At 41.1% G+C, this 18,608-nt stretch overlaps 1 protein-coding gene across 1 annotated transcript in view; it reads left to right on the plus strand.

Moving 5' to 3' along the window:
• CNTN5 (contactin 5) overlaps positions 1–18,608 on the plus strand; it is an 850,947-nt gene that overhangs the window by 719,110 nt on the left and 113,229 nt on the right. The window contains exons 14-15 of the mRNA XM_074981652.1: positions 1,393–1,520; positions 3,688–3,863. Of these exons, the coding sequence (XP_074837753.1) occupies positions 1,393–1,520; positions 3,688–3,863 (304 nt within the window). The remainder of the gene's footprint in view (positions 1–1,392; positions 1,521–3,687; positions 3,864–18,608) is intronic.

Below are 18,608 nucleotides of genomic sequence, written 5' to 3' on the forward strand. Positions count from 1 at the left end.
TCAGAGGACCAGTGCAAAACTGATACACTAATCAATTCCTATTAATTCTTTCATAATAGAAATAGATACAGAGGTTTCACCAGGCCCACTAACAGTTAATTCTGGGCCCCACAGGGAACAACTATCAACAGGCCCCTGGCCCCTATCCGTCTACCTCCTGGAAAAGCTCCAAGCTCACCCTTGGGACAGAACAACCCTGGGCCAACCCAGCTCCATCCCAACTGCTCAGATGAGCACCAGGGCAGCTGTATTACACCTCCTCTCCCTTCCCCACACCTCAACTGCCTCCTGGGAAAAAGCTGCAGTGACATCTCTTGATTTAAAGATACTTCTGATATGCCCTATGCAGGTTCCAGGGCCCAGTAACCCCACCCTGGAACCCGCATGAGGCATATCAAATGCATCTTTGAACCCAATCAAGAGATATTTTCACCGGAGTAGGCAAAGCTACCACAGCAGTGGCTGCAGTCCTGGGTCCCCTTTAAATTGCCTGGATCTCTGGGCAATTGCCCTTTTCCCTCTCCATCTGTGGGCCTGGGTCTTGCACAGGCTTTTTATCACATGGGTGAATCTCACCCATGAAGCTTAACTTAAAAATAAAAAAGTGACAAAAGTTCAATAGGAGATGACAGAAGAATGACTTAATTTTAAATTATTAAATATTAAAAGTGGCAACAATGTTTTATTTTCCATCTTTGCAAATCCAAATTTCTCTTTCTAGCACAGTTTGTAAGGCTAAAATTTCAACCACCAAACAAAAAGGGTGTGATTTTGCAGCAGTTTCTTGTGAGTACCACTGACTTCAAAGAAGTTACTCACCAAGATTGTAGAATCAGGCCCACACAACATTCTGGAGAAAATAAACAGAACCCACTGGAATTCATTTCCATACCTGCCCTGCATTTTGTATAGCAAGTGCTATAAATCATATTTTGGCCACATGCGATTAATTTTATATTCTTTCCCTATTATCCTCTGCTTCGTACCCTTCATAGTTCTAAGACATGATTTTTAAGGTCACTTAGTTTCAACTTGTGCTTGATATTGAAATGGCTCTCAACCATAATATAATAGCCGTCTTTTAAAGAGAAAGTATCAAGGGTCATCTTTTTTAGAAAAACACAATTAAAATTCACCATCATCAAGTATCAAAGGAGAATTTATCCACTTATTCCTGCTTGAGGTTATTTTGAGTTAAGGAGAACAAAGAAATAAAATGGGTGTATTGCACACCATCCTGAGAGACAGAAATATCCTAGTAATCCTCGGACAGAGGAGGCAGCAGTTCGTAGTCCTATTAATTAGCCCAAAACCAACATCGTGGATTTTGCCTGTGTTTGAGATAACTGATACATGCTATTACAGGATACAAACATTTTTTATAATTTTCAGGATAACTGTTCTTCCAGATGGGAGCCTACAAATACTGAATGCTTCTAAATCTGATGAAGGAAGGTACTTATGCCATGGAGAAAATGTGTTTGGTTCTGCAGAAACTGTTGCATCAGTATTTGTTAAAGGTATGGAAAATCACACAGCTTGTTTAGTAATTAATTATTGATTATATTGATACTTGGTAAAGTAATGGGTCCAGGAGTCCCAATCATGGATTAAGATCCTACTGTGGTAGGCGCTGCACAGACACAGAACAAAAAGATGGTACCTGCCCCCAAAGAGTTTACCAAAGATTGTGTCAATAATTTCTTCCTTTCTGTTTGAATATATTCCTATCATATTTTATGATACATGCATATAAGGAGAATATAGTACATAAATTAAATCTGTCCAAGTTCTCAAATGAATTCTGTATGAAAGAGGAGAGGAAGAATAAGGAGGTGTCCATCTCTGGCTTTTAGATGTGCTAGCTGTGAATGACAATTATTTTTTTATATGCCCACAGTGAACAAAATACAGTAATTAAGTCCAGTTTTTATCCATAGAAATTCTAAAAAGAAATGGCTAGATTGAAAGCTCAGCAGATTGTTATCTGTTTTCTAAATACAATTATAATTGGTTTCCCAGGCATTTGGTTGCTATTAATACAAGTGATGTCTGATTTATTGATAAGAGTCAGTCATCTTAAATTTATATAACACTTCCCTCTGGGTTGTACATCAGCCGTGAATAATTGACAGTTCAGAGGGCATTTTTAAAATATACATGAGCAGGTGAGTCTACAGCCTAACCAAGCCCCTGGGAAAGGTGAAAGGAAGTAGTTTCATGCTCCCAAAAGGGGTAGGGCTTGGGTGGAAGGGGCAGGACCAGGACACCTGTCCCTTAACTCTGCCTGGGCTGCACCTCACACTCCACAGCCCCATCCAGAATGTGCCACCCAGAATTCTGCAGAGCACCACCTCGGGCTCCAGTGGTCATTTAAAGAGCCCAGGGTTCCAGATGCCACCATTGCAGCAGTTGTGGCAGCAGCTGGGAGCCTCAGGCCCCTTTAAATTACCAAATCCTGGGGCAATTATGCCCTTTGTCTCCACACCACCTATTTTCGGTGAGCCTGTACATGTGAGATGCATTCCTGATCTTGAACTGCACTGAACTTATACTTGGTGATTCAATTCACCCTGCAGTGGAGGCTCAATCCTGCAAGTTGCTGAGTAAACTGTGCTCAACCCAGTAATCTTTTTAAGCACAGGTTCAGTATGTGAGTATTTACATTGACTTTTAGGACCAAAGTGCTGTGTACCTTGATGGACCAAGCCCTAAAGTTGCTGGAGATGCAGACTCAAAGCAGGGGCACAGGCTGTGTTTTCTAAGCCTAAGCCTATGTCTAGACTAGAGGGTTTTGTCAGCAAAACTGCCATTTGTTCACAAAACCCATGGAGCATCCAGATACTAAGTCAACAGAACGCAGCAGTTTTGTTGACAGCTGTATCCCACTTGCCACAAAGAAGAATGCCTCTGTTGATAGACATGTGTTGACAAAAAGCCAGTCTGGACATTCTGGGGGGGCCTTCTGTTGACAGAAAGAGCTTCTAGGACACCTGGCAGCCCTGTCTGCTGTGCTTCCAGTTGGTTGTTTTGCTGATAGAAGACCTGTCCAAATGCACAACTAAAATTAGTATGTAGGGGATAGTAGTATGTGCTAGAAAGGGGCATGCATTTGGACAAGTATTCTATCTAGAGGAGTGTATTCCTGTTATTATTTTTCATGCCAAGCATAGAGAAATCATGAATAAAAACCTCCAGATAATGATTCTGGATTCTTTCTCTGTGTTTTCTGGTGTCTGCACTTATGGAAGCTACAAATATACTTTTTAATGAAAGATGGGATTGTATAATCACAAGATTCTAAGATTTGGTGCTTTAAAAATATTGTGAGGCTTGTGACACCATCTTGTAATTTGGAAACACCATTTCTTGAGCACAAGGCACCAGTCAGTTTGGTAGCAGGTCTCCCTTCCCAATATTTTTGGTGGTGACTAGTAGAGACTGTACCTTGTCACTTTCATGAAGGTGAGGAGATTATTGCTGTCTCTCCCTGCCTTTGCCGTCTCCGCACTGTGGGCCTACATAGCACAGTGCAGTGTTTGATCCTATGTACTTAGAACAAGAAACATTCATCTCACCAAGCAGACAAGATTTTAGAATTTAGTAGAATTCAAAAAAATTCTACATTGATGTTGGAATATCACACGACCTGCATTTAATTCTTACTAATTCTTCTCTGTTTTCAAGAACCAACAAGGATAGACCTGACTCCCAAGAGGACCGAGTTAACAGTTGGAGAAAGCATTGTCCTCAGTTGCAAAGCCATTCATGATAACACGCTTGAGGTCACTTTCTACTGGACTTTGAATGGGCAGCCAATTGATTTTGAAAAGGAAGGTGGACACTTTGAAAGCATCAGGGCAGTAAGTGAACATACTTTATCTTATGTAAAGTTCTAACAGATCAGTCTGTTTCTAGCTAAGCCTTTCACATGACAAGATTGAAAGATAAAAAAATCCACTGACTGAAAAATGAAACGTTAGCTAATGGAACTGCTATATGCACGTCATTTGGCTTAATTCAAGCAGCTCTAGTCAAGAAAAAGTATCTGCAAAACTCTGAGTCTCACTGATAATAGCGAGGTATATCATGATCCCAAGAAGAAAAAGGTACCATGCACCAAATCCTCCTTATCTCAGTCATGCATAAAGTTCCATCAACTTTTGTGGATCTGTTGGATGAGTAAGCAAAACAAGAATTATACCCTGTGTTCTTAGGAGTCAAAACTTAAATTACAGTTATGTCACAACTGTTTTCACAGATGATGTCGGTTACATAGCTATGTGCACATCCCCCCTAAATGTGCTGTTCACTCAGTTAGCATATATTGTAACCAGTGACTACCAAATGCTACATTTTCATTTTCAAAACAGTGTATGAGTTTTTTACTATGCAGCTCTCATTACACTCAGTGGAAATCATGTGACAAAAGCCATTCTCACCATTTTGAAATATTACCTATTGTAACAGTAACTGTGTAAGAATTAGCAATTAGATAAAGTCAACAGGATGATGAACTAAGCTGAAACTGTGCCATGTAAAGAGGCTTGAACTTTCTGAATGGAGAGAAACTTTTATGACAGTGAGATTGACATTGGAATGCCCCATAACTTATCTTCCCTTCTTGTTAATTAAATGCAAATCAAACATTCATGCAATGGTAACATACCTAAAGCAAGCACAAAAATCAGGAAATTTAAAAAGACATGCAATGTGGTAGAGTTAACTCTGCATTAGAAAACTCAAATCTGTCTGGCTTCATATTACTATCTTACCATATATGTATATGTGTGTGTGTATATATATATATATATATATATATATATATTAGATTTAGCTTCTCTGATACTTTTAAAATAAAAATCCTAGTGAAATGCCTTCCTAATCCTAGTGAAATGCCTTCCTGGCTTCATATTACTATCTTACCATGTATATCTATATCTATATCTATATCTATATCTATATATATATAGATATATATATATTAGATTTAGCTTCTCTGATACTTTTAAAATAAAAATCCTAGTGAAATGCCTTCCTAATCCTAGTAAAATGCCTTCCTGGCTTCATATTACTATCTTACCATATATATATATATATATTAGATTTAGCTTCTCTGATACTTTTAAAATAAAAATCCTAGTGAAATGCCTTCCTAATATGGGAGTCCTCAACAGATATACCTTTATCTGAGCATCCAACCTCTCAAATCACTCAAGCATGATTATAAATAAATAGAAAAGTGCTCTAACTTGCATACACAAACTTTCCAGGTTTACATATTCATAACATGAAAAATACTAAGTGATTTTCTTCAGTCATGAATGATTTTCTTTCCTCTGTGACAATTATGAGCAAATTGTAATTTCTGTTGTTTTGGAGCTATGCCAATACAAATATTTCACTTGGTACCTATTAGGCACCCAATCCCTTTCATACTGAGCTGAAAAGCAACTGAGCTCATTCAGATCAAAATTTACACCTTTGGCCTTGAGCTTTAGCATGGAAAATTTCAATCCTGAAGCGATTTTTTTTTTTAGAAAGCTACCAGCAACTGAAGAAGAGAGGTAAGAATGGCAGGTGGCCATGAAATCACCATTGGAGTTCTCTCCTCAGAAAGTATGAAGTTAGCTGAATTTCAGCAAGTTTGAAATCAGCTCCCTAATTACACATTCAGTAAATTGCTAAACTGTTAGTGAAATATTCTCTCTGCACTCCTGCCATCTTGCTAACTGCGTGTGCTAGAGTGTCCCCTACACAGAAGCAAGTCGGGATTCTGAAAGAAAGGGCAGAGTTCCATCTGCATAGCACTATCTTATTTTTTTTACTTCCTCAGGGAGGTGTCTTAACTGATGTTACTCCAGAAAGGGGCACTGTGAAGGCTTGTGCATTGGGGCTCCCAGAGAGAGATGAACTGAATAGGGGGTCTACTTCTACACTAGAGGCATCTGTCTTCAGAAGTTACAGACGGAAGAGATGTTATGACAGAACTTCTGTCAACAGATCATGCCTACATGTAAAAGCAGATTGATCTTTTGATCTGCTCTGTCAACAGAAAGGCCCCCGGAGCACCTACACAGCTTTTTGGTCAATATTGTCTGTTGACAAAATGCATTTTGCGTGTAGATGCTCCACAAGTTTTGTCTACAAAACCCCAGTTTTGGCTACAAAACTCTCTAGTGTAGATGCACCTGGGATGTGCAGGAGCCCCAGTTCAATCACCTACATCCCTTGCAGACAAGCAAAGGGTGGTAGTAGTGCTTTACTTATCTGCTGCAGTTGAAGGTTCAACTAGGGTCCAGTTGTACCATGTGGAAGAGCAGTGATTTGTGGCAAAATGGTTCTTCAGTAAAAATGGGGAGGAGTCCTTTCTCCAGAAAACCCCAAGAATCCACAGAGGAGACTGGGGGAGCTCTCATGCTTTCCTAACTCTGTGGGGCTGCGTCTACACGTGCACGCTACTTCGAAGTAGCGGCAGTAACTTCGAAATAGCGCCCGTCACGTCTACACGTGTTGGGCGCTATTTCGAAGTTGAAATCGACGTTAGGCGGCGAGACGTCGAAGTCGCTAACCCCTTGAGCGGATGGGAATAGCGCCCTACTTCGACGTTCAACATCGAAGTAGGGACGTGTAGACGATCCGCGTCCCGCAACATCGAAATAGCGGGGTCCTCCATGGCGGCCATCAGCTGGGGGGTTGAGAGATACTCTCTCTCCAGCCCTTACGGGGCTCTGTGGTCACCGTGGGCAGCAGCCCTTAGCCCAGGGCTTCTGGCTGCTGCTGCTGCAGCTGGGGGTCCATGCTGCATATACAGGGTCTGCAACTAGTTGTTGGCTCTGTGTATCTTGCACTGTTTAATGAAAGTGTGTCTGGGAGGGGCCCTTTAAGGGAGCGACTTGCTGTTGAGTCCGCCCCGTGACCCTGTCTGCAGCTGTGCCTGGCTCCCTTATTTCGATGTGTGCTACTTTGGCTTGTAGACGTTCCCTCGCTGCGCCTATTTCGATGTTGGGCTGAGCAACGTCGAAGTTGAACATCGACGTTGCCGGCCCTGGAGGACGTGTAGACGTTATTCATCGAAATAGCCTATTTCGATGTCGCAACATCGAAATAAGCTATTTCGAAGTTGGGTGCACGTGTAGACGTAGCCTGGGACTCCAAGCATGTCCCACTTGAAGTGTGGCTTCTTAGACAAGAACCTCCAGAGTTTTCTGTTCCCTTTGGTTTCCTCTCTTGGAAATCTATAGAAGGGGATAAACTGGCTTCAAGTAACTACTCAGGTATTAGGTAATAAAATGAGCTAAGTGATTATTGAACATAACCTTTGTCTTTCCCATTTACAGTCTCACTTTTTTTCATTACAATTCACTGGTGGGTGTTGGGAGGCTGTTTTGTTATTTCAGACTTTTCTGGCTGTTCAGAGTTATGATATTACACAAAATTGATCCACAGTAATCAGCCTTTAACTTTTCATCATACATGACAGCTAATGTGCAAAATTATCATTTAGATTTGTCAAAGTTTGGCTCAGACTCACAATTTATCAGACCACTCTGTTTTATTAGCAAAGCCGCTCTGCTAATACATTTAGAAGTGAGCCCCCCGAGTGGGGCTTGTGTCTCTTAATTTATACAGTTTTTTTGGAGAACAAGTTACAGACAAGTTACAGACAAAAGAAGAAAAAGATTTTAGTCACCACCCTTCGAGATCCCTGAGACCAGTCACGTATCTTCAATTACCTGCCACCCTTAACAATCTCCTTTAACAGCTTCCAGTTAACTTAACTAATTGCCCTTCACACCTTCCATTCTGATGCCTGCTTCTTAGAGGTGCTGGCTCCATCTTAATTGCTTCTCCATTCAAAAGCTAACTGTCCCTACCTGTGCTCCCTCAGATACTTTGTAACATGTTTTGGCATGCCCTCTCATATACAATGTATCCAGCACGTCCCCTTATACAACGTTATACTTATACAATGCTATACTTCCACAGATTCGAAAATAGGAGCTTTGAGAGATGAAATGACATATGCTTGCCCTGATTTACCAGACTTTTTCTCCCCACAAAGTCAAGCTAATTTGCAATTATTTCTTAACTTTTTCATTTTTCAAAAGAATTTTGCAGATGTTACCTAAGAATTCTCATATCATGCTGAGGTTTCATTTTCATCAGTGAAAGCCTCTCAGTTGCACAAAAAATACTGGCAAAATACAAAGCTGTCAGTGAACACACTGATATAACTGTGCTCTGATATGCTGGGACAAACTGCATGGAGTTTGCACAAGTGGAAATGACTGCAGAATTTGTTCAACGGTGTATGTGTCATGCTATTGAGGAACGTTACTCGGAGTATCACAAACCCTTATTTCTAGATTCTTTCCAGTGTTCTGATATTAGTAAAATAATTTCAGTATATTAAAAAATATTGTAGTGGTCAGTCAGCTTTTTGTGGTGAGTTTGTGGCTTTCTTTCCCTTCTGTTGTTTAAAAGAGTCACTACCGTCTTCCTAGGTGACAGAAGTGTAAATCAGGCATAATGGAGTCAAGTATCTTGAGAACCCACTGGAGAGAGAAAAGTGGTTGTATTTCAAGTTATAGAAAGTGATGTGAAAATGTTGTAATGTGGATGAGCCTCAGCCCCTGAATTATTAGTTAGGTTTACCTTTACCATGATTGTGAATACAGTGATCTGGTATCCACTCACTCTTACAATAATTGTACGTTTCATTTAGTTCCATTCCTTATTTGTTTAAAAATTGAGATCACATTCTCTTTCACTTCACGTAGGTAGAGTGGGTGGGCAGGGCTAGCTGAAATAAAAGGAGGCTGCAAATAAATTGGATATGTGACAGGTTGGCAGAAGACAATATATTATAGTGGCTTGCTATTATGCAGTGCTGAGATATCAAAATCTATAGCCCTGTCAGGAGACTCATCATTCTAATTATCTGAATATTGGAGAAAACATAATCTGACACTCATCATTTCTCTCCTCTGAATGTGTTAATTAAAATTTAGGCAGATATCAGTTGACCAGCAGACAGAGTTCTGTTTCTGCCATGTGTGAAATGAAGCTTTATCATTTAGTAGGCAATGGTAAATCCCAAAATTTGTAATTTAGAAAGGAAGCATTTTCTTTTTTTGTTGTATTACGATTATGAACAAATATTTAAAAAATTCCAAACAAATTCATTTGTGGGCTTTTTTCAGGTGTAACTTGTTTTACTTTCTGTTAATGTAACCAGAGCTATACGAATAATTGAAGATTAATATATCTTTGTTTCATTAAAAACATTTAAATATGATAGGGCCCCAGAGAAGCTAGTCAAAAATTAAGTTATTCTGTTTACTTTTTCCTATAATACTTCTCCCCTTGCCGGGCTAAAAATGGGAGGTAGTGTATGATGAAAATCCAAAATTAGGGACACAAAAATTAATCATGTGGAAAACTTCAAATTCTGTGAAATTCCTTCCTTTAATGCCATTAGCTTCAGCCTCGTGATTCTTTATTTCTGAGCAAAGTAATTTTCGACAAGAGAAGTGAAGAGATGACACCTTTATGTGTAATGTAGAGAACTTAAATTAGGGACTTTTATATTTTGTCTATGCTTGAAATGCTATAACAGCATAGCTGCAACACTTCAGAATAGGTAATTCTCCTCTGCAGATTTATTAGCTACATGTACAGAAGAATTTTCTGTCAACCTAATGTTGTCTATATGAAGAGTTAGGTTGGTTCAATTATGCCACTTAAGATTGTGGCTTTTTCATGCCTCTTAGGCTGCATCTACACTATGAGATAAAATCAAATTGATTAATATGAATTTTGTAACTCTGGAATTTATAAATTGAATTCTGACTATCCTCACCTCCCCACATGCTCCTCACAAAGTTGATTTCTTGCTGCCACACTGAATTGGTAAACATTGACTACTGCAGTAGTTCATTGTGGGAACCTATCCCACGGTTCCCTTATCCCCATAACATTCTGGGTATGCGTGCTGGTCTTTGACATCATCTTTCCACACTGCATTTTCCTCATTCCCCTCTCATGCTAAGCAAACATCCATTTTTTCCATTGTAAGGAAGGAAAAGTAAGGCATCCACAGAGATAGCAAAAAAGTTAACAGAAATCTCTTCTGTAACTTAATTCTCAAGTGGCCATCCACTGACTCCTACCACCCTTCCCGTGATTGCATCCAATCCCTGAAAATAATACAGGGACCCTGAAAAGCTTGAGGAAAGAGACGATAGAAACGTTTTCAAAAAAAAAAGGAGAATTGCTGAGAGGAGACAATTGCTTTGTCTTTCCAGTGCATTATAAGGCTTCTGTGCACAGGCTGTGTTCTCAATTGGCCATCCACTGACTGTTCCTGCTCCTGTGATTGTATCTGATCCTTGAATATAACACAGAGACAGGCTGTATTCCCCAAGTGAGAAGAAAAAGGATAGAAAAGTCTAGGAAAAAAAGATCTTCACTACACAGACATTGCCAACATGGGGCATGGCAGTGAAATCTCATACATGGAACTTATAACAGAAACAGGAGCCTCAACTGGCCCTCCACCATGTGTTTTTGGGGGTCAAAATATGAAGACAGATAGCAAATGTTAGGAAAAAAGTTATATCAGAAATATCAAAGCAGTAGGTGTCTGCAATGGACAGCAAGCCCTGAAAATATTTTTGGTGGTGGGGAGAGTGGGGGGCTGTGGCCTGTGGTTGCAGAGCCAGTTGAAATGTAGAAGTAGTGGAAGTAGTCTCCCTGACTATCTTAGCCACCGGGGAGACTTCCCCCTGGCAGCAGCAAACCCCACTGGTTCCTTGCCAGGAGAATGGGGGGGTTTCAGTGGGGGACTCGCTGAATTAATTCCCCCTGAATATCTTAGCCGCTGGGGGAAACTTTCCCATCCTTGGAGCCCTAACCATGTGCAAGCTAGGATATGGGGCTACCTGACAGCATAGTTAGCACTGAATGGCAGGCAAGTCCTTTTATTGGGTCAGGAGCAACCCACGTGATGTGACTGAGTGCAGGAAGGACCCTGACAGCATGCTGAGAAATGTGAACTGCTGAGAAGAAGTTTCTTGGCCTCTTATGCAAGCATGACCCACCACTTCACTGCAGAAAAAAATCACAGGTGTAGAGACAGAACCACGAACTCCCTACAGGGGCTATTTGTAATGGGTTGATGTGCTCAGTGCTAACAGCAAAGAAAGAAAGGTATTTCTCAGGCTGTCATACAAACATGAGCCCACAGCCAAAGGCTTGCTGCTCCTGCTTCAAAATTCAGAGTCTTCTGTTATTGCGTGCCTGGAGAGCAACAGCCAGAGCAGAGCACTGACAGTCACTGTGGGTTACGTACGGGACACCTCTGGAGGCTAATAAATTCATTTTTAGCATGTGGTGCTTCCACACTGGCCTTTAATCGAACTTTTGATTTCGAGCTTCATGCTATACCCATCAGGTACTGATAATATTGTAATGTCAGTATTAGTACTCCCTAAGTCTAGCTAATGGCATTTACAGTGAAGACAGTCACATAGTGATATCAAGCTAACTGCCTTAAATTCGAATTTATCTCGTAGTGTAGACACAGTCTGAGTAGCATAGCTGCTAGGTCTAGCATTACAGTGCAGCCCTTCCATCTCAAATGATAGCTGCATGCAGCTGAGATCTTGATACAATATAATCTTATGTAGTGTTTATTCTCCAGAATACGCAAGTACTGTACACTTTTGATGGTTTCACTGCTTTGGTCTCCCTGCCAGATGCATAACATTTTTAATAGGTTTTGTTAGTAATAAAGCCATTGACCGATCCTTACTAAGATTTTGGTGCTCATTCTTTCTACCTGAGGGACTCTGGTATTAATTAATGACCATTTTGATGTTTTATATGTAAACTACTGACTAAGTAATTCCAGAAACAGAAAAGTTTTTAGGACTGATGCTACGTTCCCATCTGTGAAAATTACTCATACTCCTGTGATAACAAACAAAAACACAAAGCATATCTTAACAAGACTTGTTGCCTTATTTGACTGTATATTAGGTAGTTAATTATGGGCATCTACAAATGGTATTACATTATTTCTCAGGAGAACCAAAGAACAATACTCTGAAGGTGCTGTGTCTGTTTACTCACTAAACTAGCAAATATTTGATACATACATCAGTTTAGATGTGTCTTTCATGTTAGCGTCCTTATTCCTTCACTCTCCCACATCCCTGGATCTTCTCACATGAACAGAGAACAAGAATACCCAAAGTCTGGAGATGCAAACAGTCCAATGATTTTTGGGGTTAGGCTTCTAACAAGCATGAATCCAGTCTTCTTTTTCCCTTTTTTCCCTATTTTCCAACTTAATTCATTCCCATCCCCAATTTATATTGTAATATTCTCAGCTATATCATAACCAATCATTTTACCAATATTCAACTAACCACTCCCAACACATTGTAACATGAATATCTAACAAATTATATCACAGCACCTAAATTTGTTTACGCTCAGCAGAATTAACCCTACAGCAGACAGAAACAATCAAAGAACCAGACAAAGACCACATGGATAAACATTAGCAAAGTGGGGAGTATAATGACAAAACAATGAAGAAATTAGGCTTTCATAATGTCAACTCACAAGGCCAAGGCTAGACAGGGTTTATGGGAGTCGCTTCAACACAGAGCCGATTAGAGATAATAGTACTTTATTATGCTTATCTACTCCACGTTACTGCAATTAATTCACATGGTACACATGATAAACAGAATACAACAGGAAAATGTATATGTATACCTGCGTCTACACGTGCACGCTACTTCGAAGTAGCGGCACCAACTTCGAAATAGCGCCCGTTGCGTCTACACGCGTCGGGCGCTATTTCGAAGTTAACTTCGACGTTAGGCGGTGAGACGTCGAAGTCGCTAACCTCATGAGGAGATAGGAATAGCGCCCTACTTCGACGTTCAACGTCGAAGTAGGGACCGTGTAGACGATCCGCATCCCGCAACGTCGAAATTGCTGGGTCCTCCATGGCGGCCATCAGCTGGGGGGTTGAGAGATGCTCTCTCTCCAGCCCCTGCGGGGCTCTATGGTCACCGTGGGCAGCAGCCCTTAGCCCAGGGCTTCTGGCTGCTTCTGCGGCAGCTGGGGATCTATGCTGCAGGCACAGGGTCTGCAACCAGTTGTCGGCTCTGTGTATCTTGTGTTGTTTAGTGCAACTGTATCTGGGAGGGGCCCTTTAAGGGAGCGGCTTGCTGTTGAGTCCGCCCTGTGACCCTGTCTGCAGCTGTGCCTGGCACCCTTATTTCGATGTGTGCTACTTTGGCGTGTAGACGTTCCCTCGCTGCGCCTATTTCGATGTGGTGCCGCGCAACGTCGAAGTTGAACATCGACGTTGCCAGCCCTGGAGGACGTGTAGACGTTATTCATCGAAATAGCCTATTTTGATGTTGGCTGCACGTGTAGACGTAGCCTATGACCTATATATATGTCTGGGCAACAGGCTATTTGGCATGGTTATGCCCCTTTCAGCTGCAGGGAGTTCCAGTTCTGAAGTGCCTCCAATCAGGGCCATGAACATCGCTCCACCTGGGGGGAAACATCCAGGGAGCTACTGATGCTGAGAGTCCCCAGTCAAAACTCAGATGGGGCAGGACCTTACAGTTATTTTATCTGTTAGCTATTTACTGGGTGTGCACATACTGCTTCAAAACCACTTTTAGCATTCTCGCAAGGCTAAAGCCAAGGTTGCCCTAGTTACTGGTCTGTCCCTTGGTTCTAACATCTAAGCACAGGTGTCAAGGGCTGTTACAGCTATCTCATGCTTATGTTTACAGGGTTCAAGGCTGAAACAGTCTGTAACATAGGGATGGGAAATTGGTTGTGCCACCAGAATGGAAGTTCCCACTCTTGTTCTCTGAAGCCTGCAGGCTGTTCTTTAAGGTCTTTTACGGCTTCAGTCAAGTCTGTTGGAATGTTACATGACAGAAATCCTAACTATTGATAAATGGTGCCTTTCTAAACAGAAGGTCATCAACCTAAGTTTTCTTTAAATAGTCTAGGCTCTTCCCTTTGTCAGAAGGCAATAGACTGGATAACCTTTCTAACAATCCAGAGTTGCCTTATTTAAATATGATTGGTTTGGGATTATGAGGACAGAAATGTACATTTCCCAGTTTATGGCTTCCCCTGCTGGTAGCCAAAGACCTTAGCTTAAGAACAAGGTCTCAGACGGTCACAGTGAGAGAAGACCTATACTCAGGTAGACTGTGATTTTGATTCTTTGTTTTTATACCCCTGCAACTAACTAAAAGATAAGAATGCAAACAATTTTTAAAGTACAGGCCTTTCAGTCCTGATTGTCTGTATCCTAATAACTTGTAGCACTGGCAGGACATGAAAGCTGCGTCTACACGTGCACGCTACTTCGAAGTAGCGGCAGTAACTTCGAAATAGCGCCCGTCACGTCTACACGTGTTGGGCGCTATTTCGAAGTTGAAATCGACGTTAGGCGGCGAGACGTCGAAGTCGCTAACCCCATGAGGGGATGGGAATAGCGCCCTACTTCGACGTTCAACATCGAAGTAGGGACGTGTAGACGATCTGCGTCCCACAACATCGAAATAGCGGGGTCCTCCATGGCGGCCATCAGCTGGGGGGTTGAGAGATACTCTCTCTCCAGCCCTTGCGGGGCTCTGTGGTCACCGTGGGCAGCAGCCCTTAGCCCAGGGCTTCTGGCTGCTGCTGCTGCAGCTGGGGGTCCGTGCTGCATATACAGGGTCTGCAACTAGTTGTTGGCTCTGTGTATCTTGCACTGTTTAATGAAAGTGTGTCTGGGAGGGGCCCTTTAAGGGAGCGACTTGCTGTTGAGTCCGCCCCGTGACCCTGTCTGCAGCTGTGCCTGGCTCCCTTATTTCGATGTGTGCTACTTTGGCGTGTAGACGTTCCCTCGCTGTGCCTATTTCGATGTTGGGCTGAGCAACGTCGAAGTTGAACATCGACGTTGCCAGCCCTGGAGGACGTGTAGACGTTATTCATCGAAATAGCCTATTTCGATGTCGCAACATCGAAATAATCTATTTCGAAGTTGGGTGCACGTGTAGACGTAGCCGAAGTGTGAAAATGTTAGGTTGAAAGCTGATAAGCACATAAGGAATAGTAAGGATTGGAGAGGAAACTTATATGGAAGGAAATTTGAGGGATTTGGAGAAATTGGAGAAGGCCCAGAGAAGAGAAACAAGAATGATTAAAGGTCTAGAGAACATGAGCTACAAGGAAAGACTGAACAAGAATTGGGTTTATTTTGGAAAGGTGAAGATTAAGAAGTGACATGATAGCAATTTACAAGTACCTAAAAAAGTGTTACAAGGAGGAGGGAGAAAAATTGTTTTTCTTAGCCTCTTAGGATAGGACAAGAAGCAATGGGCTTAACCTGAAGCAAGGGAAGTTTAAGTTGGACATTAGAAAAAGTTTCCCAACTGCCAAGGTGGTTAACCATTACAATAACTTACCTAGGGAGGTTCTGGAATCTGCATCATTGGTGGTATTTGAGAGCAAATTAGATTGACATCTATCAGGGATGGTCTAGATGGTACTTGGACCTGCACGACAGCAGGGGACTGGACTCAATGACTTCTGAAGGTCCTTTCCAGTTCCGGTGTTCTGTGATTCTATAGAAATCATTTTTCCCTCTGTTGATTCACAGAAATAGAGCTTGGCAAGGAAAAAAAAAAGAATGAAAGAAAGTTTGTATCACTCCATCACATGCCAGATAGGTTCAGAAAAGTATGACAATAGATATAGAAAAAGTCCTCTGGCGCTAGAAACCTCCTGGTTGCCCATCAGAGGACTCAATGTGTAGTAATCTCTGTAATTCAGAGAGGCAATGTTGCATGGGAAACTAAAATGTCCAGAATGATTTATTTATATTAACACTGAAGAATACTTTGCACACAGAAAATATAACTGTTAAACTTGATCCTGATTTTCTCTTCAATTTCATTGAACCAACCCCTGAAATCTTGCCCATTTTTTACTCTGGATATTCTCAGTAAAATTATTTATCAGCATTAATGGTTATTTGTGCCAGTAATACTCTAGAATTTTCAAATAAAGTTATAAGGGCCATAGTAAATAACCTTTCCTCATATTTTTTGTGAAGGGTATACAATTAAAATTCTTTGCAATCAATAGTCTTTAGCAAATTAATTTATTGTGTGTCACTGTGTTTTAAAAGAAGCCCTTAATAAAAATGAAGTGAAGATTTGAAAGTGGTGCAAGTAAGAAATGGCAAAAGCAACACAGTAAAGCAGCAGTTGAGATGTTGAAAGCCAATAACTTCATATCTAGTAGAAAAGACACCTCAGCCCTTAGATGGTGATCAGACTGACAGTGACACTTCCAGTTCTGATGATGAAAATCTTGTACACACAAATGACATTTCGATGCCATTGCCTCACAGAAATGCCAACATTAGCCATACATGCAGAATCTATGCTCGGTTTAGAGATTGTGCAGGCAGAAAATGAGGACCTCTGATATGCTGTGCAGTAAGAGCAAGAACTTAAGGCTAGTACAGGACACTGTGCAACAACAGTGGTAACAGAACCTGATATTGAACTTCCTGATAAGAACAATGTTGCTTAAATGCAGTTGTTTCTCAAAGTTAGTTGGTTCCAGATTCTAAGTAATATACTGAATGATGCTGAAAATCATGTTTTCCCACTCGTCTGCTAACAAAAACTCTTCCACATGGACAGAGCTAAACCAGACACTGGCTCTGCTGGACCATGGAAAAGCAGGCTTTGCACTGTGTACCCTGTTTTGTTTTTAACAGTAATACTGGAAATGCATCATCACTGTCTGATTCGTTTGATTGGAGCTTCAGCAGAGGTTGGAGGATGTTGAAAATCTTAATACCTGCACATGAAACTTCAGTATTGAATAAAGGCAACTATATTACATGGAAATTAACTAGAAGGACAGCACTAGCTGACAGTTGAAGCGCAAATTTATCCTGAGTGAAATAAACACAAAATTTGGTCACTGGAAAAAAACACTTCAAGCACACATTGGATGTCATTATTTTCCTTTCTGAGTGAGGATTGGCTTTGCTTGGTTCCAGGGAATGTAAAAATCATCCTACAAACTGAAACTTCCCTGGTATAGTAACAGAGAGCGAGCTGTGCTAGTCTATATACTAGCGAAACAAATAAAGCAGTCCAGTAGCACTTTAAACACTAACAAAATAATTTATTAGGTGATGAGCTTTTGTGGGACAGAGGGTCTGTCCCAGAAAAGGTCATTACCTAATAAATTGTTTTGTTAGTCTTTGAAGTGCTACTGGACTGCTTTTTTTTATTTTTCTTGGTATATTTGAGCTTCTTAGCAAGCCTGACCCACTTTTATCAGGCCATGTTAAGCATGCTCGTGAATCAGAAGAGAGCGAAAAATGCATGCGAGCCTACTATCTGTCTACCAGAACACAAAATGAGTGTACTGAGGTGTGTGGGACATTTGTGCAAACAAGAACTCTTGAAGAGATCTGACACATTAATGCAACTCTAGACTGTTCTTATAAGAACATATGATCTTAGTTGTTCAATATGTTAAAACTGCAGGAAGTTCAAAGGTTTCAATTGAGGAATTATTAATTTTGTTCAATAATTTTTCAAAAAAAATGTGAAATAAATCTCTCCTTGTGTATTAGAAATTTGCTAGAAGGGAGGTGAAGCACTGGAATACATTACTGAGAGAGGTGGTGGAATCTCCAGCCCGAGAGGTTTTTAAGTCCCAGCTCAGTATAATCATGACTGGAATGATTTAGCTGGGGCTGATCCTGCTTTAGGCAGGGAGCTGGACTAGATGACCTCCAGAGGTCCCTTCAAGCCCTAGAATTCTATGATTCTTTGAAACTATCAGCTCCATTTCTATTGCAAGTAAACTATACTGTGTAATTGGGAAAACCTGCTGCTCACAAACAGGGAAGAACTAGTAGGAGAAATAGAAGCAGGTGGAAACATGGGCTGCAGTGACCATGAGATCATAGATTTCAGGATCCAGACAAAAGGAAGAAGGGTGAGCAGTAACATACAGACCCTTGATTTCAGAAGAGCAGACTTCGACTCCCTGAGGGAACTGATGAGCAGGATCTCTTAGGAAATGAAGATGAAGGGGAAACGAGTTCAAGAGAATGGCAGTATTTTAAAGACGTCATACTGAAGGCATGGAAACAAACCATCCCACTGCATAGTAAGAAATGCAAACATGGTAGGCAATAAACTTGGCTTAACAGGGACATCCTTGGTCAGCTCAAACTCAAAAAGGATGCGTACAAGAAATGGAAACATGGGCAGTTGACTAAGGAGGAATATAAACATATGGCTGGAGAATGCTGGCGAGTAATCAGGAAAGCAAAAGCACTATTGGAACTACAGCTGGCAAGGGTTATGAAGAGTAACAAGAAGGGTTTCTACAGGCATGTTAACAATAAACGGGTTATCAGAGAAGGTGTGGGGCCATTACTGGATGAGAGAGGTGACCTAATGACAGATGATGTACGAAAAGCTGAAGTACTCAATGCTTTTTTTTGCGTCAGTCTTCATGGACAA

The sequence above is a fragment of the Carettochelys insculpta genome, chromosome 1 (assembly GCF_033958435.1).
Source record: "Carettochelys insculpta isolate YL-2023 chromosome 1, ASM3395843v1, whole genome shotgun sequence".
NCBI classification, from domain to species: domain Eukaryota; kingdom Metazoa; phylum Chordata; order Testudines; family Carettochelyidae; genus Carettochelys; species Carettochelys insculpta.